The sequence below is a fragment of the Macaca fascicularis genome, chromosome 12 (assembly GCF_037993035.2).
Source record: "Macaca fascicularis isolate 582-1 chromosome 12, T2T-MFA8v1.1".
NCBI classification, from domain to species: Eukaryota; Metazoa; Chordata; class Mammalia; order Primates; family Cercopithecidae; genus Macaca; species Macaca fascicularis.
This window is the reverse complement of record NC_088386.1, coordinates 93318955-93343891: the sequence shown is the minus strand read 5'-3', so window position 1 is coordinate 93343891 and position 24937 is coordinate 93318955. Positions and strand designations below refer to the sequence as shown.

The following is a 24937-nucleotide window of genomic DNA, read 5'->3' as shown; positions in this document are numbered from 1 at the left end:
TGATGGAGTTTTTTTTTCTTGTAAATTTGTTTAAGTTCCATGTAGATTCTAGATATTAGCCTGTTGTCAGATGGATACATGGCAAAAATTTTCTCCCATTGCGTAGGTTGCCTGTTCACTCTGATGATAGTTTCTTTTGCTGTGCAGAAGCTCTTTAGTTTAATTAGACACCATTTGTCAATTTTGGCTTTTGTTGCCATTGCTTTTAGTGTTTTAGTCATGCCTATGTCCTGAATGGTATTACCTAGGTTTTCTTCTATGGTTTTTATGGTTTTAATTCTTACATTTAAGTCATTAATCCATCTTGAGTTAATTTTTGTATAAGTTGTAAGGAAGAGGTCCAGTTTCAGTTTTGTGCATATGGCTAGCCAGTTTTCTCAACATCATTTATTAAACAGGGAATCATTTCCCCATTGCTTATTTTTGTCAGGTTTGTCAAAGATCATATGGTTGTAGATGTGTGATGTTATTTCTGAGGTTTCTGTTCCATTGGTCTATATCTCTGTTTTAGTACCAGTACCATGCTGTTTTGGTTACTGTAGCCTTATAGTATAGTTTGAAGTCAGGTAGCGTAATGCCTCCAGCTTTGTTCTTTCTGCTTAGGATTGTCTTGGCTATACGGTCTCTTTTTTGGTTCCATATGAAATTTAAACTAGTTTTTTCTAATTCTGTGAAGAAAGTCAGTGGTAGCTTGACAGGAATAACATTGAATCTATAAATTACTTTGGGCAGTAAGACCATTTTCATGATATTGATTCTTCCTACCCATGATCATGGAATGTTTTTCCATTTGTTTGTGTCCTCTCTTATTTCCTTGAGCAGTGGTTTGTAGTTCTCCTTGAAGAGGTCCTTCACATCCCTTGTAAGTTGGATTCCTAGGTATTTTATTCTCTTTGTGGCAATTATGAATGGGAGTTCACTCACGATTTGGCTCTCTGTCTGTTATTGGTGTATAGGAATGCTTGTGATTTTTGCACATTGATTTTGTATCTTGAGACTTTGCTGAAGTTGCTTATCAGCTTAAGGAGCTTTTGGGCTGAGATGATGGAGTTTTCTAAATATACAATCATGTCATCTGCAAACAGAGACAATTTGACCTCCTCTTTTCCTAATTGAAGAATACCCTTTATTTCTTTCTCTTGCCTGATTGCCCTGGCCAGAGCATCCAATACTATGTTGAATAGGAGTGATGAGAGAGGGCATCCTTGATTTGTGCCAGTTTTCAAAGGGAATGCTTCCAGCTTTTGCTCATTCAGTATGATATTGGCTATGGGTTTGTCATAAATAGCTCTTATTATTTTGAGATATGTTCCGTCAATACCTAGTTTATTAAGTGTTTTTAGCCTGAAATGGTGTTGAATTTTTTTGAAGGCTTTTTCTGCGTCTATTGAGACAATTATGTGGTTTTTGTTGTTGGTTCTGTTTATGTGATGGGTTACATTTACTGATTTGCATATGTTGAACCAGCCTTCCATCCCAGGGATGAAACCAACTTGATGGTGCTGGATAAGATATTTGATGTGCTGCTGGATTCAGTTTGCCAGTATTTTATTGAGGATTTTCGCATCAATGTTCATCAGGGATGTTGGCCTGAAATTTTCTTTTTTTGTTGTGTTTCTGGCAGGTTTTGGTATTAGGATGACGCTAGCCTCATACAATGAGTTAGGAAGGAGTCCCTCTTTTTCTATTGTTTGGAATAGTTTCAGAAGGAATGGTACTAGCTCCTCTTTGTACCTCTGGTAGAATTTGGCTGTGAATCTGTCCGGTCCTGGACTTTTTTGTTTAGTAGGCTAATAATTACTGCCTCAATTTCAGAACTTGTTATTGGTCTATTCAAGGATTTGACTTGTTCCTGGTTTAGTCTTGGGAGGGAGGGTGTATGTGTCTAGGAATTTATCCATTTCTTCCAGATTTTCTAGTTTATTTTTGTAGAGGTGTTTATAGTATTCTCTGATGATAGTTTGTATTTCTGTGGGATCAGTGGTGATATCCCCTTTTTCATTTTTTATTGTATCTATTTGATTCTTCTCTTCTTCTTTATTAGGCTGGCTAGTGGTCTATCTATTTTGTTAATCTTTTCAAAAAACAAGCTCTTGGATTCATTGATTTTTTTGAAGGGTTTTTCGTGTCTCTGTCTCCTTCAGTTCTGCTCTAATCTTAGTTATTTCTTGTCTTCTGCTAGCTTTCGAATTTGTTTGCTCTTGCTTCTCTAGTTCTTTTAATTGTGATGTTAGGGTGTCAATTTTAGATCTTTCCCACTTTCTCCTGCATGCATTTAGTGCTATAAATTTCTCTCTAAACACTGCTTTAGCTGTGTCCCAGAGATTCTGGTACATTGCGTCTTTGTTCTCATTGGTTTCAAAGAACCTATTTATTTCTGCCTTAATTTTGTAATTTATCCAGTAGTCATTCAGGAGCAGATTGTTCAGTTTCCATGTAGTTGCGTGGTTTTGAGTGAGTTTCTTAATCCTGCATTCTAATTTGATTGCACTGTGGTCTGAGAGACTGTTTGTTATGATTTCCATTCTTTAGCATTTGCTGAGGAGTGTTTTACTTCCAATTATGTGGTCAATTTTACAATAAGTGCTATGTGGTGCTGAGAAGAGTGTATATTCTGTTGATTTGGGGTGGAGAGTTCTGTAGATGTCTATAAGGGCTGCTTGGTCCAGAGCTGAGTTCAAGTCCTGAATATCCTTGTTAATTTTCTGTCTCGTTGATCTAATATTGACAGTGGGGTGTTAAAGTCTCCAACTATTATTGTGTGGGAGTCTAAATCTCTTTGTAGATCTCTAAGAACTTGCTTCATGAATCTGGGTGCTCCTGTATTGGCTGCATATATAGATTTAGGATAATTAGCTCTTCTCATTGCATTGATCCCTTTACCATTACGTAATGCCCTTCTTTGTCTTTTTGATCTTTGTTGGTTTAAAGTCTGTTTTATCAGAGACTAGGGTTGCAGTCCCTGCTTTTTTTTTTTTTTCCTTTCCATTTGCTTGGTAAATATTCCTCCATCCCTTTATTTTGAGCCTATGTGTGTCTTTGCACATGAGATGGGTCTCCTGAATACAACACACCAATGGGTCTTGACTCTTTATCCAATTTGCCAGTCTGTGTCTTTTAATTGGGGCATTTAGGCCATGTAAATTTAAAGTTAATATTGTTATGTGTGAATTTGATCCTGTCATTATGAATCTAGCTGGTTATTTTGCACATTAGTTGATGCAGTTTCTTCATAGTGTTGATGGTTTTTTCATTTTGGTATGTTTTTGTAGTCACTGGTACTTGTTTTTCCTTTCCATATTTAGTGCTTCCTTCAGGAGCTCTTAGAAGGCAGGCCTGGTGGTGACAAAGCCTCTCAGCATTTGCTTGTCTGTAAAGGATTTTATTTCCCCTTCACTTATGAAGCTTAGTTTGGCTGGATATGAAAATCTGGGTTGAAAGTTCTTTTCTTTAAGAATGTTGAATATTGGCCCCTACTCTCTTCTGGCTTGTAGGGTTTCTGCAGAGAGATCTGCTGTTAGTTTGGTGGGCTTCCCTTTGTGGATAACCTGACCTTTCTGTCTAGCTGCTCTTAACATTTTTTCCTTCATTTCAACCTTGGTGAATCTGACGATTATGTGTCTTCAGATTGCTCTTCTCAAGGAGTATCTTTGTGGTGGTCTCTGTATTTTCTGAATGTTGGCCTGTCTTGCTAGGTTGAGGAAGTTCTCCTGGGTAATATCCAAGTTGGATAATTTCCAGCTTGGTTCCATTCCCCGCATCACTTTTTGGTACACCAATCAAATGTAGGTTTGGTCTTTTCACATAGTCCCATATTTCTCGGAGGCTTTGTTCATTCCTTTTCATTCTTTTTCCTGTAATATTGTCTTCACACTTTATTTAATTAAGCCAATCTTTCATCTCTGATATCCTTTCTTCTGCTTGATCAATTCGGCTATTGATACTTGTGTATGCTTCACAAAGTTCTCATGCTGTGTTTTTCAGTTCCATCACATCACTTATGTTCTTCTCTAAACTGGTTATTCTAGTTTGCAGTTCCTGTAACCTTTTATCAAGGTTCTTAGCCTCTTTGCACTGGGTTAGAACATGCTCCTTTAGCTCAGAAGAGTTTATTAACCCCCTCTGAAGCCTACTTCTGTCAATTCATCAAACTCATTCTCCGTCCAGTTTTGTTCCCTTGCTGGCGAGGAGTTGTGATCCTTTGAAGGGAAAGAGGCATTCTGGTTTTTGGAATTTTCAACCTTTTTGTGCTGGTTTTTCCTCATCTTTGTGGATTTATCTACCTTTGATCTTTGATGCTGATGACCTTCGGATGGGGTTTTTGCATGGATGTCGTTTTTGTTGATGTTGGTGTTATTGCTTTCTGTTTGTTAGTTTTCCCTCTAAGAGTCAGGCCCCTCTGCTGCAGGTCTTCTGGATTTTGTTGGAGGCCCACCCCAGACCCTCTTTGCCTGGGTACCACCAGCAGAAGTTGCAGAACAGCAAAGATTGCAGCCTGCTCCTTCCTCTGGAAGCTTCATCCCAGAGGGACACCCACCAGATGCCAACTGGCGCTCTCCTGTATGAGGTGTCTGTCAACCCCTGCTGGGAGGTGTCTCCCAGTCAGGAGGCACAGGTGTCAGGGACTCACTTGAGGAGGCATTCTGTCCCTTAGCAGAGCTCGAGCACTGTGCTGGGAGATCCATTGCTCTCTTCAGAGCTGGCAGGCAGGAACATTTAAGTCTGCTGAAGCTGCACTCACAGATGCCATTTCCCCCAGGTGTTTTGTCCCAGGGAGATGGGAGTTTTACCTATAAGCCCCTGACTGGGGCTGCTGCCTTTCTTTCAGAGATGCCCTGCCCAGAGAGGAGGAATCTAGAGAGGCAGTCTGGCTACAGTGGCTTTGTGGTGCTGAGGTGGGTTCCGCCTAGTCCAAACTTCCTGGTGGCTTTATTTACACTGTGAGTGGAAAACCGCCTACTCAAGCCTCAGTAATGGTGGATACCCGTCCCCCACACCAAGCTCGAGTGTCCCAGGTTGACTCAGTCTGCTGTGCTGGCAGCAAGAATTTCAGGCCAGTGGGTCTCAGCTTGCTGGGCTCTATGGAAGTGGGATCTGCTGAGCAAGACCACTTGGCTCCTGACTTCAGCTCCCTTTCCAGGGGATGAACAGTTCTGCCTCTCTGGGGTTTCAGGCACCACTAGGGTACGAACCAAAAAACACCCTGTAGCTAGCTCAGTGTCTGCCCAAATGGCCGCCCAGTTCTGTGCTTGAAACCCGGGGCCCTGGTGGTGTAGGCACCCAAGGGGATCTCCTGGTCTGCGGGTGCAAAAGCCATGGGAAAAGTATAGTATCTGGGTCAGATATCACCGTCCCTCATGGCTTCCCTTGGCTGAGGAAGGGAGTTCCCTGACCCCTTGTGCTTCCTCAGTGAGGCAGCACCCCACCCTGTTTCTGCTCACCCTCCATGGGCTGCACCCACTGTCTAACCAGTCCCAGTGAGATGAGCTGGGTACCTCAGTTGGAAATGCAGAAATCACCCACCTTCTGCATTGGTCTCACTGGAAGCTGCAGACCACAGTTGTTCCTATTTGGCCATCTTGCCCTGGACCTCCCCAGCACCATTTATTAAACAGGGAATTATTTTCCCATTGCTTTTTTTTTATCAGGTTTGTTGAAGATCAGATGGTTGTAGATATGTGTGGTCTTATTTGAGTTCTCTATCCTGTTCCATTGATCTGTGTCTGTTTTGGTACCAGTACCATGGGCATAGTATGTCTTAAATCAGTGTCATTAAAGATTATGAAATTAGCATTTACCTCCCAATTTAAGTCCATTGTTTTATTACTTTTGTAATACATAATTTTGTTCTGAAACAATAATTTCCACAGTTGGATCTTAATATTTACTATCAATACTTTTACTAGGATTTCTTTATTGTTTGTTTCATGCCCCCCCATTTTTGTTTGTTTGTTTTGTTTTGAGATGGACTCTCACTCTGTCACCCAGGCTGGAGTGCAGTGGCACTATCTCGGCTCACTGCAACCTCTGCCCCCTGGGTTCAAGTGATTCCCCTGCCTCAGCCTCCCAAGTAGCTGGGACTACAGGCATGTGCCACCAAGTCCAGCTAATTTTTTGTATTTTTAGTAGAGATGGGGTTTCATCATGTTAGCCAGGATGGTCTCCATCTCCTGACCTCATGATTCACCCACCTCAGCCTCCCAAAGTGCTGAGATTACAGGCATGAGCCACTGCACCCCGGCCTACCCCACCTATTTTTTTATGGTTGCTTTTTTCTTTTTTTCCTCAACTTTACTAAATTGTAAATAATGAAAAATGGTATACATTTACAGTGTATAACATGATGGTTGGATATATGTACATATTGTGAAATGATTACCCCAATCAAGCTCATCCATCACCTCACATGGTTATCCTTTTTTTTGTTTGCGGTGAGAACGTTGAAGGTACCTTAAGTCTTAGCAATTTTCAAGTATATAATACGTTATTATCAACTATAGTCAGGCTATACAGTAGATCTCCAGGGCATATTCTTCCTTTAGAACTGAAACTCTGTACCCTTTGACCAACATCTCCCATCTCACTCCCCATCCCCAGCCCCTGGCAACCACCATTCTTCTCTCTGCTTCTATGAGTTCAACTTTTTCACATTCTACATATAAATGAAATCATGTAGTATTTGTCTTTCTGTGCTTGGCTTATTTCACTTAGCATAATGTCCTCCAGGTTCATCCATGTTGTCATAAATGACAGGATCTCCTTCTTTGTTAAGGCTGAACAGTATTCCATTGTGTATATAGGTACTACATTTTCTTTATCCATTCACCGATTGATGGAGCCTAAGGTTGGTTCCATATCTTGACTATTATAAATAATGCTGGAGTGAACATGGAAATGCAGATATCTCTTTAACATACTCACTTCATTTCCTTTGGATGTGTATACACAGTAGTGGAATTTCTAGATCACATGATAGTATTTTTAATTTTCTGAGAAACCACCCTACTGTTTTCCAAAATGGCCATACTAATTTACATTCCCACCAGCAGTGTACAAGGATTCCCTTTCCTCCACATCCTTGCCAGAGATCATTTTTGTTCCTTGTAAAGCCCTTTTTATCACAGGGGTTCTGTATTGGGATGTGGCAATTGCTACTTCCTTTGCCACTTTCCCCCTGCTTCACCTCCAGCAGTAGTATTCCTCAGGCTAGGTAGTAGACAAGAAAAATTGTAGAAACATGATGTATCTATCAGTTCTGCCTCCCCTGTTATTAAGTCAGGATTATTAATTATTTTAATTATTATCCTAATTATTAATAGGGTCTCTGTGGAGATATTTTGTGCTTCTACCTCACCCTGACCAGTACATACTTCTGCACTCAAGACTCTAAAGTATCTCTGAGGAGGTCTTCCAGAACATCGACCTCTAGGGAAATCTTTATCCTTTCTGAAGCCTAAGGAGGCTTCAGAATCCTCCCTTATGTTGGTCCAACTTGCACAGCACTTGGCAGACATTCTACATTGTGTATAGTTTGGGAGTCATAGGCATTTTCTTCTTTAATTGATGATGGCATTTTAAAAATCTATATTTTGTTCTTTTTGTTGTTTTCTGGTTTGCAAGGACAGGTAGTGAGATAAGAATGGTTTTACATTTGATTTTTTGTCAGAATCTCTTTTGGCATTAGATCATATTTTTAATTCCTGATATCAGATACTTACCATCAGAATATATGCACTATTTAATGGAATCTAATAAAGCTTTTCTGAAAATATTGCTCATCATTACCTTAAAACTTGTACTTTTTGTGGTATTTCCATACAAAATATTTGCGTGTTTTTGTTTTGGTATTGTTTCTAGTAGCGGGTATAGTCTGACTAATATATAACTTAATGAATAGAGTGGGATGGTTTACAGTTGAAGTGTTTTTTTTCCCTAAAATTAAGAACTTCAGGACTTTTCTTGTGAGTGTTATAGTCAGATTTCCTTTTAAAAAAAAAAAAGTAACCATCTTCACTCACTTATTTCAATGATTATTTTAAACTTTTGCCGAGTCCCCAGTACTACCAGATTGCACCCACTCCACCACCTGCCCATGTCATTCTGAGAATATAGCTTTGCCTTCTGTTTTGCAGAGTAAGAAAGAACCAATTTGTGAAAACCAACTCAGGCTCCAACCCCTGAAACACAAACTTACCTGTATCCTAACTCATCCTTAGCTTCTTATATTTATTTAGTGACATTCAGTCTTGTCCAAGGTTATTTCTACCTCTTGCAGTCTAGTTGTTATCACTTGCTATCAGTTCCCTCCTCCTGAGGGACCTCATTCCATCTACTGTTCTTTTTCTCTCTTGTATTTGAAGTCTTCTTCTCTCCATTGGTTTACAGCTTCACCACTTACTAACTGTGTTACTTTGAGGAATTACTTAACCCTTCATAGTCCTGCTTTCATAATTTCCTTATTTGTAAAATGAGGACATCAGGAAAAACTATTTTGCAGGATTGATGTAAAGACTAGAGATATGGTATACAAGGTTCTTTGTATAGTGCCCAGCACCTTGTAAGAGGCAATATTATCCTGTGACACACACTCCCACCAATTCCCTAATTTTCTGCTACCTTTCAAAGCCAAGCTTCTAGAAAAAGTAGTTTACATTCAGAATTTCTGCTACTTCACTACCCATTCACTCCTCACCTGCTGAAGTCTACTTCATTACCTTTCTGCTGAGGCTGCATTGGGTAAAGGTCCTCAATGACTTTCTAACCGACACAAACTTTCCTTTCTTTTTAATCTTATTTGACGTCCCAGAGACATTGTACCTACTCTCTAAAACTCTTCCTACCCTTGGTTTCCATAATACTACTCTCTTCTGGCAATGCTTTTACCTCCTTTTGTTTTCCTTTTTAAGCAGATTTCATATTTGGTTCTCCATTCTTTCACCACATATACTCACTCTGATGTTATCATCCCTAGCCATATATCTAGCCCCAGTCTCACTCCTGAGTTTTAGACTGCACTATCCACTACAATAGCCACTAGCCACATGTGGCAATTGAGCACTTGAAATGTGGTAAGACAGAATTGAGATGTCCCCTAAGTGTAAAATACATACTGGGTTTTCAAGACACAGCATGAAGAAAGAATGTAAAACATCTTGCTAATGTTTAAATTGATTGTACTTTTATATGATAATATTTAATATGTATTAGTTTAAATAAAAGACATTATTAAAAATTAATTCAACCTTTTTTTTTTTACTTTTCTAACATGACAATGGGAAAATTTTAAATAACATATGTAGCTCACATTATATTTCTATTTGACAGTGCTGGTCTAGAGCCACATCTATCAACAGTATACCTCTACTAGAATTCCTACAAATACCACAAATTTTGTATATCACAAACCTAACTCCTTCTCTCCAACCCCTCACACACAATTACATGAGTATTGAGCTTTCCTTGTGTTCTATATTCAGTGAATGGTACCACCATCTGCTGGACAAGCTATAACTGCATTTACATAATCTCTTCCCTTGCCTATTGTATCCCTATATGTGTCTATAGAACTTATGATCATTCTGACTACTATTTCCCTCATCAGATTATAAGCTAATTCATTATATTAACTCATCAGATTATAAAATTAAACATAAGGGAATGTGTTTTTAACTGTTTCTACATTGTATAGCTAGATGATTAGTATATTGTAAATGCTGAGTAAATATTTTGAATTAATAAATGAAAGGTGATATTTTTTCTCTCTTTTTTTGTAATAGCCTTATTCTGATCATGGAGTTCAAGCAACATATCACCAGGTTTATGCTCCAAGTGCCATCAGTATGCCTGCGCCTGTGATGCAGCCTGAACCAATTAAAGTAAGAAGTTTGTTTTGACTTTTTACTCTGTATTTCTTCCATTGTATTTCAAGTTTTCCAACTTTCTCTTCTAGAAAGGAACAACTTTGGATATTTACGTCATATTTGTGATCAGAAGTACAGAATTAGCAAATTCTTTCGTGTGAAGGAAACATAATTCTAAATTAACTATAATGGTCATTTTTTTATTTGTTGTGGTAACATATGCAACTTAAAATTTTTCTATTTCAACCATTGTTAAGTGTGCAATTCAGTGGCATTAATTACTTTCACAATGCTATGCAACTATCACCATTGTTTCCAAACCTTTTCCTCACCCCAGGTTGAAACTCTGCACCCATTAAGCAAAAACTCCTCCTTCGTGCTTCTTCCCAACCCCTAGTCCCTGGTAACCTGTAATCTATATTCTATCTATATGAATTTGCCTATTCTAGATATTTAATATACAGTACTCTGATTTTTATTATCTATGTTGATGACATGTGACATTTATGGGGAGATGAAAACAATTAATGATCTCCTCTTCCAGTTTGGGAATCATATTCATGCCTTCTTAGTCAGATTCAGGCCAAAGAATGACAATCTAGTTATACCCATGTATATCCTCAATATATTTTGACTATCTACTATGTAGCAGGGAATTCTTCCTATTCCCTCATGAACAAGTTTCTTAGTGAAACTCTTGCATCATCCCTTTAAGGAAATGAACTTTATCTGCAGTAAAGAGCAACTGTTGAGATGGTAATATGAATTCTGTATACAGTGTACTTTGGTGAGGAAGATAGGCATGGTCTTTGCATTAAAATAATGGATATTAGCTATTTCACACTCATATTTATGTTCTGGCCCATCCTATGTGTTGAACTCAATACCAAGACAGTCTACTTTAAGGAACCTCCCGATCTTCTCGTGTCCCTTCACCCCATTACCACTCACCGCCATTACCACTCACTGCATCCCTTCATTGACTTTACCACTATACACTAAACATGAAATAAAACAATAATTTTGACATATTGTCAAAACCTATAGTGTTACTAAACATTACTTATAGAGGCTTCATTTTTAGTATTGTTAGAATATCTAAAACAAACTTCTTCTGTCATTAACATTTACTCCAAATATACTTCTGCAGAAATGGCTGATATTGCTGTGCCATATTATGTAAGTGATAGTTATTTTCAGTTACTGAGAGAGAGCTGTATCACAAGTGATGGAAATTGTATAATTTATACAATTATACAAACTGAATATTTTGAATAGAGGACGGAGTGGTGGGTGGTATTTGGATAGGAGAAATTTCCAAAGGATGTTAATGTTAAACGTTCTTAAAATTTAATTCTTCTAGCTTAAGAGTATATATTTCTCTAAATTTTCTTAGATCTGTGATTAGGTAACATCAGAAATTGTACGGAGAAACTGGTATCTTACTCTTCAATATAGTCATATAAAGATTACCAATTCTGGCCAAGTGTGGTGGGGCATGCCTGTAATCCCAGCACTTTGGGAGGCCAAGGTAGGAGGATTGCTTGAAGCCAGGAGTTTGAGACCATAGTGAGACCCTGCCTCTACAAAATAAAAATTTTAAAAACTAGCCGGGCATGGTGGTGCACCCCTATAGTGCTAACTACTCAGGAGGCTGAGGCAGGCTGATCACTTGAGCCCAAAGTTTCAAGGTTACAGTGAGCTATGATCACGCCATTGCATTCTAGTCTGGGCAACAGAGTGGGACCATGTAGATCTCTAAAATTAAAAAATAATAATAATTACCAATTCCTCTTTTGTTAGAGACAAAAAAAATAGACTTCCAAAGTCAAAACTGAAACACAAGACAATTATGTAGAATTTTGTGTTTCTCATTTTTACTTTTTAAGGTTAAATGTTCTATGCATTTTATACTCAATATTTTTCTTTAGGTGATTTAGTGACCCTCAATACAAAATGATGCCCCACTCAGAGACAGAAACTCCAAAACCACTTCTGTAGTTTTCTAGAACTGTATAATGCTGTAGAAATGCTTTAATATGCATGTATTACTATGTGGCAAATTATCTATTTTTATTTATAGTGCATTTGTATTATAACATGGAAATCTTAATATACAAATGTTGTTCTACATTACAAAACAATGTTTTTCTAGAGCATATTACTAATATTAAAATATTAGTGAATGACATTTGAAACATTAGCCTTTTTTTACTTCCAATGCAAATTTTCTCTAGTACCAAAAATCTTGGTGACTTTTAAAATAGAAAGGTGGAAATATTCTTTGGAAGAGTTGTTGTTTTTATAAGTGTAAAACTCATTTTTAAAACTCTAATGATTACAACTTTATGAATGTTAATCGAGGATATCCCAAAGTAGGAATTTCAGATGTCAAAACTATCTTGAAGCAACAAATCTATTCCATAAAATAGAAACCTTATGCAGAGTTCGAAGCACAAGTCTAACTGCTATGAAGTACTGTTTACCAGAAATTACTCATTGACTGTAAGCCACAGCTTACATACTCTGTCAAATCAAATACAAAAACGAGTAAATACAAAACAGACCAATATAGAGGCAACTAGATAAATATGATACTAATTAGGGCCATCATTCCCTAATTCAGCAGTAACATCTCACACAGAAACAAGTTTTAGGCCACGTGTGGTAACTCACACCTGAACCCCAGCACTTTGGGAGGCCAAGGCGGGAGGATCACTTGAGCCAGGAGTTTGAGGCCAGCCTGGCAATATGGCGAGACCCCATCTGTAATTTTGAAAAAGAAAAAAAAGAGAATTAAGTTTTAAAGTCAAAAAAAGCAAAACCACATAACGTCAAAATTATCCCACTGAATTAGACTAGGAAGGAACAAAAGGGAAATCTGTATTTCTGGGTATATGAACTATTATATTTCTAAGATAAATATCAAATCCCAAGGTATGAAGGGTATGAGTGGAGAATTCTAAAGTGTTTCGGTTTTCTTACAGTGTTTTTACATTTTTGCATTAATATAAGTATCTAATAAAATTGTTCTCATATGGATTAAATTCAATGTCTATTTTATTTAACTCCCATGTCTACTAACAATCGATGAAAACATACAGCTATTAAGGATCATATTTAACCACTTGCCCAGGCTATAAGGAATTTCTTCTAGTTAAAGGACTGATTGGACTTAAATGAAAAACACAAGTAGTGGTCTACAAAGTGTGATTCAGAAATAAATTGGAGAGGGATCTGAACTACTACCACTATCTGCTTCTAGTTCAGAGGCCCGGAGCATGCACTTACCTAAAAATTAGCAACTATCTCTACTTCACAAAAAGATTCCACTACCAGTATCTTTTTCCCAACCATTTCCTCATTTGAGTATCATTAATACTTCTTGTAAATCAATTTAGAGACTAAAATTGTGTTGTATTCTGAAAAACCTAGGAAGGACAAGTATAAAGCAATGTAATCTAGAGAGCAGAGGCAGGAAAAGCTGGTGCTTTGTAGCTCTGAATATATAAGGAGGGTATAAATTTTCATGTATGCTATACATAGTCAAACAATAGACAGCCTCAGATTCTCTAGAATAAGTTTTTTACTCATAAAGAATGAAGCAGGAGGAGCAATAAATGCTCATCCACTTAGACATTAGAAATTGTGTAGGTTCTGTGTCCACCAAGCCTCTTTTTTGATGTAAATCTAAAAGAGGGGACATAGCACAGTAAGGAGAATCAAGTGTTTGTGACACCAGTTCTAATTGTCATGGGTAGATCCCCATTCAAGGATGAGTAAACAGAAAAGTATATATTTATATTATATGGATTCTGTGAAAAAAAATTGAATATGGCACTACATTGAAGGCAAGGATGAATATTATAAATATGTATATATGTATAAGAACATATGTATGAGAGGAAATTAAATATAATTTTTAAGATATATCCCATATTCTCAGTAATAGATCTTTTAAAAACAATTGCAAACTGAAAAATAGGAAAAATGAAATGGTTGCTGGCTAGTGTAAGAAAACACTGTCCAAAAACTATTGCCATGATGGAAAGAATCATATTTGCCTTTGTCATAATGGGCCAGTAGTCACATAAGAAAATGAAATCCTTGATAGAGAAGGATATTTTTAATTATTCCAGAATGTAAAAGACAATAACATGAAAGATGAAATGATGAGATAAAATGCTAGAATAGAGAGAGCAGAGAGACAGGTCCAACCAAAAAATAGTAATTCTCAAGAAAAGAGATACAGAATAATGGAATACAGAATAAATGGAACGAATACAGAATAAATGGAACGAAAAGAATGTGCAGAAATTTTAACAGCAAAACAAAAACAAAAACACTGTGACTTGAATTTACAAATCAAAAAAGAATTCATCATGCCTCAAGCAAAATTAATGAGAGGCAACCCATGCATAGATATCCTGGCAGTTATCTTTCCCCCATCATCCCATCTCATCAAATGTCCTTGGCCTTTTTAACCTGTTTTTTAACATTTTACTTTAAAATAATTTTACACTTACAGAAAGGTTGTAAAAATAATACATAGAGTTCATGTATCTCTTCACTCAACTTCTAATTTTAACAGCTTACATAATCGAAACAATTAGCAAAACCAAGAAATTAGCATTCATAAAGTACTATTAAGTAAACTACAGACCTATTAAGTAAAGTATAAACTTCACCATTTTCTTCACTTATGTTCTTTTTCTGTTCTAGGATCTAATCTAAGATCCTACATTAATTTGTCATGTCTCCTTATTCTCTACCAATCTGTGGCATTTACATAGTCTTTTATTGTCTTTCATGACCTTGGTTCTTTTTTAAAAAACTGATTATTTTGTAGAACACTCTTCACTTTGAGTTTGGCCTATGTTTTCTCTTAATTAGATAAAGGTTATGAATTTGGGACAATAATATCACAGAGGTGATATGCCCTTATCAGTGTGTCATATCAGGGGATATGAGATGCCAATATGTCTAATTACTGGCAGTGTTAACTTTGATCACTTTAAGCTTAAAAAGTAACTTGCCCACAGTAGCATAGTTGAGTAAGGGGCAGATCCAGGATTCTAATCCAAGCATGCTTTCTACCATGGAGAAAAAGTTAGCTGGTCTCTTAAATCCTCGCAGTGAAGATCCCTGACAAACCATGCACAAAGAACTTCCCATTAGGATTTTAGTGCGTCCCTCTTAACTATGAACATGCAGCCCGTTAGAAGAAAACCTCTAGAGTGAGAGAACAAAATAAACAGAAAAAAAGAAATTCATAAGAAACATACAATGCAGGGAGCAGAAGAAAATGTCAAAGAAACTACAATTAATATCCTCTCCGGAATAGGCAAAAACTAATGAGAAGTGGTACATGCATAGACAGCCTGATACTTTTTCTCTCAAACATCTGTCCTTTTAATTTGTTTAGCCTTGCATTTTGAAATAATTTCAGATTTACTGAGAAGTTATAGAAATAATAGAGTTTCTGTATATCCTTCACCTACTTCATCCTTTGGCTAGAGGGCACTGGCACAGGAAATGAACATCAGTACAGTCCTCTAAACTATACACCTTATTCCAAAATGTCACTAGTTTTTTCACTAATGTGATAACTGAAATAAATTATGTATGAGTTAAATATTAAAGGCAAAAGTTTTCAGAAAGTAGCATCAAAAAAGACTGAGGTGAATAATAATAGAGAAAAGATAAAATTAGATTAATCCAAGAAGTCCAATATTTATTAAATTGGAGAAAGAGGAATAGAGAAAATCATTTGGAGGAAATTATCAATAAATTAATACAAGAAACTTAAGGACAAGAGCCTCTAAATTGAAAGTCTCTAAACTGAAACTCCTAGAAACTTAAGGACAAGAGTCTCTAAATTGAAAGGGCCTACCAACTACTTGCCACGATTACTGCAAAAGACTCACACTAAGGCCAGTTATTTCAGAATGGCAGGAATAATAGAAAAAAATTCAGAATGGTAGGAATAATAGAAAAATTCCAAAAGCTTCTAAAGAGAGAAAATAGATCACATTTCCCCTTGATCTTATCCATTTTTTAAAATAAATTTTACAATAACTTTTACCTCAAATGTATCATATAACCTGGAAATAATTACGTCTCAATGGTTCACTTTGTAAGAATGTTTAGTGTATTTTTTGCAGTAATTTTCTGCTTTTTTTTTCATCATGCAGACTTTAAATAGAATTCTATCAATTTCAGTTAGTTTCTTTGTGTACAACTAAATCAGATAAAATACATTGAGATAAAATTCCATTCCATACATTTTCTTTGCCATTCTTTCTTAAGAACTTTAGACCTTAGGTATATCATTCAAGAACCAGTGTTATTAAAGAGCGTTGTATTTTTTGTTTATATTTAAACTTCAAAATAATAACAAATTTAAAAGTATTTGTACATTGCAGAACACTTTATCTTTGCAGAATAAATTCTTTCTGCAATGAGATATTCCTAACCCAAACTGTAGTAGCTCTTCATTGCAATGTGAAAGTAGCTGCCTATTTCTTCTTGTAAACCTTTAAGGAAGAGTTCTTCATGTCATCCTGGAAACTTAAACCAAGGTTTATTTAAAGGCCTCCTCATTCAACTTTAAAGTTTGGTCAAATAATTTTTACTTAAAAAATATTTATAGGATATCTCTTCTGTTCCATACTGTCAATTTTGTCTTATTCATATAATGCTTATATGAGCTAGAGATTACTTCAGTTCCCTTTATTTTCACTTCCTATATTGACTTTTGGTAAGTTTTTTTTCTCATTTTTGAATGCTGCTCCTTAAGTAAGTTTCTTAAAAATAAGGAACAGAAATAAAAAATCAGATCAGTGTGTTTATCCTTCTAATCTGAAAAAAAAAATGTATCTGTTTAATTGGAGGATGATATTACAACTATAGCTAAAATAGGCTAGGCACAGTGGCCCATGCCTGTAATCTCGGCACTGTGGGACGCCAAGGTGGGCAGATCACTTGAGGCCAGGAGTTCGAGACCAGCCTGACCAATGCAGTGAAACCTTGCATCTACTAAAAATACAAAAAAAAATTAGCTGGGCGTGCTGGTGCATGCCTGTAATACCAGCAACCCGGGAGGCTGAGGCATGAGAATCACTTGAACCCAGGAGGCAGAGGTTTCAGTGAACCAATATCATGCCACTGCACTCCATCCTGGGTGACAGAGCAAAACTGTCTCAAAAAAAAAAAAAAAAACAGCTAAAATAAAACTTTACTTAAGGATTTAAGTTATTATTGCCATTTCTGTTACATATTGCTACATACTGTCAAATATGGCAGAATCTTCATGTATTATGGGCCATTAGTTAACTATAAATCACATAAATAAGTTGCCCTTCACATAGAAATAACATATGGGTTCTACCATATGACAAGCCTTAAGTAAGAGCTCATCCTCAGTAGTTCATCAAACGTCCATTGAGCATGACAATTGAAGAATAATTTTGCAGTGCTATAAATACAATTAATAAGACCTTACCCTCAAGATAACTTTCAGCTTTCTTCATGACCTGAGCCCATAACTTTCTTGTAACTTTAACTGTTACTTTAGAATTGTCATTGGCTATTTCCTTTAAATATGGCAAAATTCAGTTGTACTTTTTATTGAAACTGGCAGGACCTAAGTTAAATTATCTTGTTTTGGAAACAAGTAAAAGGAATAAATGAGGGAAATATCAATAGATCTTCTCTAGGATATCAGGTTAAGTTATAAGTACCATAATGTGCATTTCTAAAAATTCTTATGTGAACATTTGTGACTCAAAGGTATCACTTTTCTATTTTGAGATGAATAAATACTATTAGTCAGCAACAAGACAAGGATGTCCCCTCACCATTTTTTTTTCAACTAACAGTAAAACACAGAATAAATACAGATTTAACTTAACCATGGTAGCAAGTGCACAAATACTTATCTTCCTAAATATCTAAACATATGTCTAGTTAATCTTGTTCTTTTAGTCTCAAAAGCACTAGTGTTTTATAGCTTCTTTCTCTCAAGGTTTCTATTAAACTTGTTATTTCTGATTTGTATTTTCATTTAATTAAAGTGAATCCAATATATTTAAGTCTGGTAATAAATTATTCCCACATTATAAAGTTGTCTTAGTTCAGGCTGCTATAACAGCTATATCATAGACTGGGTAGCTTATGCAACAAACATTTATTTCTCAAAGTTTTGGAGACAAAAAGGTTGGAAAGTCCAACACTGAGGTGCTGGGAGGTCTATTATCTGTTAAGGACTGACTTTCTGGTTTGCTGATGTCTGTCTTCTCATTTCTGCAAGGTGAAAAGCAGAGAGAGCAGAAGCAAGCTCTTTCCTGTCTCGTCTTACAAGGGCAGTAATCCCATTCATGAGAGCTCACCCTCATGACCTAATTACCTCCCAAAGATCCCGCCTCCAAATGCCATCACACTGGGAACTGGGCTTTAACATATGAATGTGGCTGGGACACAAACATTCAGTCCATAGCAAGAATATGTTCACCCTATGCTCTTAAAGCACCTTATTAAGGTTTCCTTTCATAGTATATCAGAAGTTCTCAGCCTCAAAATTTCTTTCCAGCCTAGAAAGGTTAAACCAGGGGTCACAAAAGGGCCCAATAGTAAATGTTTTCAGTTTTACAGGCTTAAATACATAGTTGCTATCAAAACTACCCAGCTCTGCCATTGTAGCATGAAAGTAGCCATAGACATAACAGAAACAATGAGTAAGGCTGTGTTCCAGTAAAACTTAATCTATAAAACAGGTGATGAGCCAGATTTGACCTGCTGTCCATAGTTTTATGACCCTTGAGTTAATCCATTAACAGGTTAATGTATCCTCTTAAAGTATAATATGAAATATAGCATAAATTCATTTGTTATAATTTCATTTTTAATTATATCTTTTAAATCTACTTTTTAGTTTAACATGGATTATCTGACCCTGAGCCTCTGGGCTGTTTTGATATTTACATTTGCCATAAGCCCTTCCTAGCCAAAATACTTAAGTAGGGGGAAAGTGTAAGTAAAAGGTAATTTGAGATATTGATTCATTCCTGTGTAAGGATGAGGATTGATTGATACAGTATTCTGAGTAAATCCTACACTTCTTTTATAGGGAAAAATCTTACTGTTTTATTTTCATATCCAATTATGGTTTTCCATTCTTAGTTTGAGCACTTACTTTCCTTGCATTCTGAGTCTATCATTCCTTCTAACTGAACATTCTTTTCTCCTTTTACCTAATGTTTTTTCTTTTCCCTTAGAACCTAGACTACATGGATAGGCAGTGTACTTTTCATGACATAAAATTCAACTTATGACACCTTAATCTCTTACAGAATAGTTTTTTAAACATTCTTTAGATAACATCTTCCTCTACTTTCAGGACATATGATGAGAGCAGGTAGCAGGATTTTGTATTCTACACATCATTAATATTTTTAATTTATCTGTCTTAGAAAGGTGTGGGGAGGAATATAGGGGTATCTTTTTTATTCCATATGAAATTATTACATATGAAATTATTTCTTCGATATTGCAATCTATTCAAACTACTCATCTTAAGATAATTACCAAGATATATTTGACAGCTTCTTATTAGCCAAATCCCAAGGGTCTTGTGCTAGTCCATGCCCTCTTAAATTTTATTTAATTCAATACTGTCACCTAGCCTGTCCTCAACTTTTATTATTCCTAAGATGTGACTCTCTTTGCCTTCAGTTTGATCTTTCAATGTCTCTTTAAGAAATATATTTCTTCATCTCTTATCAACTACCTTAATTATAGCACAATTCTCTTTGTCCTCTAAACTGTCTTCCTAAGGGAGTTTTCTAAGTCCATTGTTGTAAAAGAAGTCAAAAACAGTCTTGTATGATCAGAACCCTTCTACCAGACTGTCTAATGTCAATTTGGCACTGCGTCTTCTATGTCTTCTTCATCATTATCTGGTACTAGTTCAGAAGCAGTCATCTCCATCAAGTTGTCTTTTGTAAATTCCTCTGGTGTAATGTCTATTAGCTCTTTAATTTTTCTTAAATCTGTATCTTGAAACCATTCAATCCTCCACCATTTTTGCCATATCCATAATCTCTTTCATGATTTCCTTGATTGACTTTGTTGTAAATCCTGTGAAGTTAGGTACAACATCTAGACACAGTTTTCTCCAGTAGGAATTTATTATTTCAGGCTTGATGGTTTTCACGGCTTTTTCTATAACAATGGCATCTTCAATGCTGTAATCCCTCAGACTTGCATGATGTTCTCTCTTTTGGGGTTCTCTTGCATAGCATTAACAATTCTCTCCATAGAATATCATGTGTAATGCACCTTAGAGGTCCTTATGACCCTCTGTGGTTGAATTAGAGGCATTGTGCTTAGGGACAAGTAGATCACTTTGATGCCTTCAGTGCAAAAGTCTGGCATCTGGTGTTTATGTTTTCCCTTCAAGACTCAGTTATTAGCAGCTTTATGGATAAGGGCAGTACTGATCATAAACCTGACTGCATTTGCACAAAACACTAGAGTTAGCCTCTCCCTTCCTGCCTTAAATCCTAGTGCTTGCTTCTCTTCCTTATTAATAAAGTCTTTTGTGGGTTTGTGTTTTTTTTGTTTTTGTTTTTGTTTTTTGACTAAGGCACTTCTGCCTGCATTAAAAACCTGTTTAGGCAGATATCCTTTTTCTTCAGTGATTTTCTTAATGGCATCTTGGAACTCATCTGCTGCCTTTTGGAAGCTGTTTCTCCTGTTATCTTGACATTTTTTAAGCCAAACCTCTTTCTAAAATTATCAAACCACCTTTTAGAGGCATTACATTATCCAGCTTTAGATCCTTCACCTTCCTTTTGCTTTAAGTTATCATATAATGACTTTGCTTTTTCTCGAATCATATTAGAGTCTATAGGTATGCCTTTCTTACCATAGCAATCCCACATCCACATAAAATCTGCATTTTTCAATACAAGATCAAAAGGTATTATTTTGCAAAAAGTGCAAGGTGTTTGTGCCTACTGGCATACTTGCAGCAATGCCTTCATGAATTTCCTTTTTTTTTTTTTTTTTTTTTTGCCGTGGTCCTTAACACTGGATTCATTTGTCTTGAAATGGTGGGCACCCTCAGCTGCAGATCTCAATCTGCAGTATGTATCAAGCAATTCAACTTTTTCTTGTATTGTCATGACTTTGCTTCTTGGGAGCACTTCCTGCATCACTAGTGGCATTTCATAAGGGTTCTATGGTGTTATTCAAGGTTTACAGTATTGCACTAAACACGAGAAATATGCGAAAAGTGAGAGAGATTAAATTTTACTTTGACATGCTATTTACTGGAGAGGTGAACTGCTCACACAGAGATGATTGTCATCACACGGTATTTTGGGCAGACACAACACTTGAGCTCACCATTTGAGCTTACTGCAACAGAACAGGAAATGGCTGTGAAATTTTTACAGTAGTACAGTATGTACTACAGTAAATTTTATGAAGTTATGATATAGTGCTGCATCTTTACATTTGTTTACATTTCTCTCAACCGCAAATGGCACCATGTCTGTGTCTGTGTGTAGAAGTTTTGATAAATTTCAACTTTTTATTAAATATTTGTGTATATTTTATGGTAGTAAATGATAGAATGACCCTACATATATTTTATGCACTCATGACATGCCTAACTTTAAAAGTGCCTTATTAACTTTTTCAATATTTCTGGGCAGTAAAGCTCCTCTGTGAGTTTTTTCAAATTGTTGCAAATCTCCAAAGAATTTTCTGATATATTTACTGAAAAAACTTCACATGTAAGTGACCAGGCGCAGTGGCTCATGCCTGTAATTCCAGCACTTTGGGAGGCCAAGGCAGGGGAATCACTTGAGGCCAGGAGTTCAAGACCATCCTGGCCAACATGGCAAAACCCTGTCTCTACTAAAAATACAAAAATTAGCCAGGAATGGTTGTACATGACTGTAATCCCAACTACTCAGGTGGCTGAGGCATGAGAATCGCTTGAGCCCAGGAGGCAGAGGTTGCAGTGAGCTGAGATCATGCCACTGCACTCCAGCCTGGGCAAAAGAGTGAGATACTGTCTCAGACAAAAAAAAAAAAAAACCTTCACACATATTTATTAAGTGCACCCATGCAGTTCAAACCCATGTTGTTCAAGGATCAGCTGTATTAATTTCTCTCTCCACTGCCAAAACCCTTTTCAAAGCTCTATTACTGCCTAATGAGAATACTATATATTTATTTTCTTTTGTTTTTTTTGAGACAGAGTCTCACACTGTCGCCTAGGCTGGAGTGCAGTGGAGCGATCTTGACTCACTGCAAGCTCTGCCTCCCAGGTTCGAGTGATTCTCCTGCCTTAGCCTCCTGAGTAGTTGGTACTGCAGGCGCATGCCACCATGCCCAGCTAATTTTTGTATTTTTAGTAGAGACAGGGTTTCACCATATTGGCCGGGCTAGTCTCGAACTCCTAACCTCAGGTGATCCACCCACCTCGGCCTCCCAAATTGCTGGGATTACAGTCATGAGCCATGGCGCCCAGCCCGGGATTACTATATATTTCTTCAAGACTTCTACATCTTCACTTTCCATCTTTTAGTCATGCATAAAATCTGAATTTAGTTTTTTATCTGACATTAATTTTTCCCCTGTTATCACTCTTATCAACTTTTAGTGACACTCTTACCATTAAATATTACATTCTCTGGCCGGGAGCAGTGGCTCATGCCTGTAATCCCAGCACTTTGGGAGGCCTAGGTGGGTGGATCACCTGAGGTCAGGAGTTCGATACTAACCTGAGCAACACAGTGAAACCCCATCTCTACTAAAAATTCAAAAATTAGCCAGGCATGGTGGCATGCACCTGTAGTCCCAGCTACTCACAAGGCTGAGACAGGAGAATTGCTTGAGCCCAGGAGGCGGAGGTTGCAGTGAGCTGAGAACATGCCACTGCACTCCAGCCTGGGTGACAGAGTGAGACATGTTCTCTCATTTTCCCATATTTATCAACCTAAATTATTCATATATGAATATACTGAAGTTAGCACTGCTCCTTGTTCTCTCTAGCACATTGAGGCTTTAACCAAGTAATTTCACATACATAAAACGGTTTGACTTCATGTATCTCTATTTTCTCCTGAGAGGACCAGTATATACCAGGTTACAGCCAATAACCTCTAAGTAGTTAACTAGGTATGAATGGCTGTGTATTATCATAGTAGATCTAGTCATTCAACAAACGCTTACTGAGCACCTACCTTGTGCTTGCCATTATTCTAGACACTGGGAATACAGTTACGAACATTAGTAAATGGTACTGGACGGTATTAAACAGGCCAGGGAAATCTAGGCCAGTCTGTAGAGTTTGGTTTTAGCAAACCCAACAAATTTGAGCCACTAGAGCCATGCTGTCTCCAATATGGTACCCACTAGCCACATGAGGCTATTGAATTTCAATTTTAAATTAATTTAAATTAAATTAAAAATTCAGTTCCTGAGTTGCAACTAACCACATTTCAAGTGCTAAACAGCCACATGGAACTAGTGGCCACCATACTTAATAGTGTAATCGTAAAACATTCCCATCAACGTGGGCCATTCTATTGGACAGCGCTGCTCTAGAAATAGTGGAACAAATATGGAAATTTTTGAGCCTATTCAAAATTTAAAATATGTCTTAGGACAGCATGATTCCCTAAATTAGAAGCTGGCCTAGGCCCAAATTGCCAAAAAGGTAGTAGTAACTAGGTTGATTCTTTGACCCAAACTAGTATTAACAACAACAACAAAAAAATCCCAGGATGACACAGGTATATGGAATTCTTCTGAATTACACAGCATAAGTACCTGTATGCCTGTCCTACTTATGCCCACTTAAAGGATACTTTTGGGTTTTGGACAACTTTCTTTTTTTTTTTTTTTTTTGAGACGGAGTCTTGCTCTGTCACCCAGGCTGGAGTGCAGTGGCACAATCTCGGCTCACTGCAAGCTCTGCCTCCCGGGTTCATGCCATTCTCCTGCCTCAGCCTCCTGAGTAGCTGGGACTACAGGCGCCCGCCACCACGCCCGGCTAATTTTTTTTGTATTTTTAGTAGAAACGGGTTTTCACTGCATTAGCCAGGATGGTCTTGATCTCCTGACCTCGTGATCCACCCGCCTTGGCCTCCCAAAGTGCTGGGATTACAGGCGTAAGCCACTGCGCCCTGCAAGGGTTTTGGGCAGCTTTCTAAATAACCTCCTGCAAAAAACACTATTCCCCTTTTAAAAACAAGTTTTTAAGACACACCTAATAGAAGGAAATGTTGTAACTCATAATCTGTGCTGACCCATCCCTCATTTTATTTACTAAACATTTATACTGTAACACTAGACTAGAGATTGTCAAATACAGATTCTAAGCTCTCACAGAGCAGGGACAAGCTTTTCCTGAGTTCTGGAGCCCTCCTAATTGCTAGCCTCTCACTTTGTAACATTCTAATTTAATTTGTACCAAGGTTCTGCAAATATTTAGTGAATGTTGATTGATGGTCTGCACTCATCTGTTCTAACTTGTGTGTGTGTGTGTGTGTGTGTGTGTGTGTGTGTGTGTGTGTGTGTGTGTTTCCATTCAGTCTTCCTGATCTATATTTTCTCTTTACTTAACAGACAGTGTGGAGCATTCATTATTAAGACAATTGGGCAGCTCTAGTCCAGCTCAACTGATTTCTTGTCCAATGATCCTTGTGTGGCCGAGATCCAGCTTCAACGAACCAGCTAGAAGCTGCGCGTTGTGAAACTTAGTGTTAGTTAATACCTCACCATACTCAGTTATTCCACTATAAACTGTCTAAATTTGATGAAATTTGCTTTTTCAGCTGTTCTACAAAATTATTTAGGTAGATGTGGCATGTTGGTTTTTTATGTGCTAATCTAACTGTAATGACCTTTTCTACAACATGTTTTATCCATTCCATAAATAATAACCACATTGGGAATAGTGAGGTGTCTTTTATTTTCTCTGCTTTGTGTTATTTTTTCTTAACAAACTATTAGATGTTATGTTTCATATTATTTGATATTTATTTTCATATTTAGGA

At 37.0% G+C, this 24937-nt stretch overlaps 1 protein-coding gene across 2 annotated transcripts in view; it reads left to right on the top strand.

Moving 5' to 3' along the window:
- BOLL (boule homolog, RNA binding protein) overlaps positions 1 to 24702 on the top strand; it is a 60122-nt gene extending 35420 nt beyond the window's left edge. For both annotated transcript variants that reach the window (XM_065525828.2, XM_005573836.5), the window contains 2 exons: positions 9777 to 9875; positions 24507 to 24702. In XM_065525828.2, coding sequence (XP_065381900.1) covers positions 9777 to 9875; positions 24507 to 24530 — 123 coding nt within the window. In that variant the 3' untranslated portion in view covers positions 24531 to 24702. The remainder of the gene's footprint in view (positions 1 to 9776; positions 9876 to 24506) is intronic.
- The last annotated feature ends 235 nt before the right edge of the window (positions 24703 to 24937 follow it).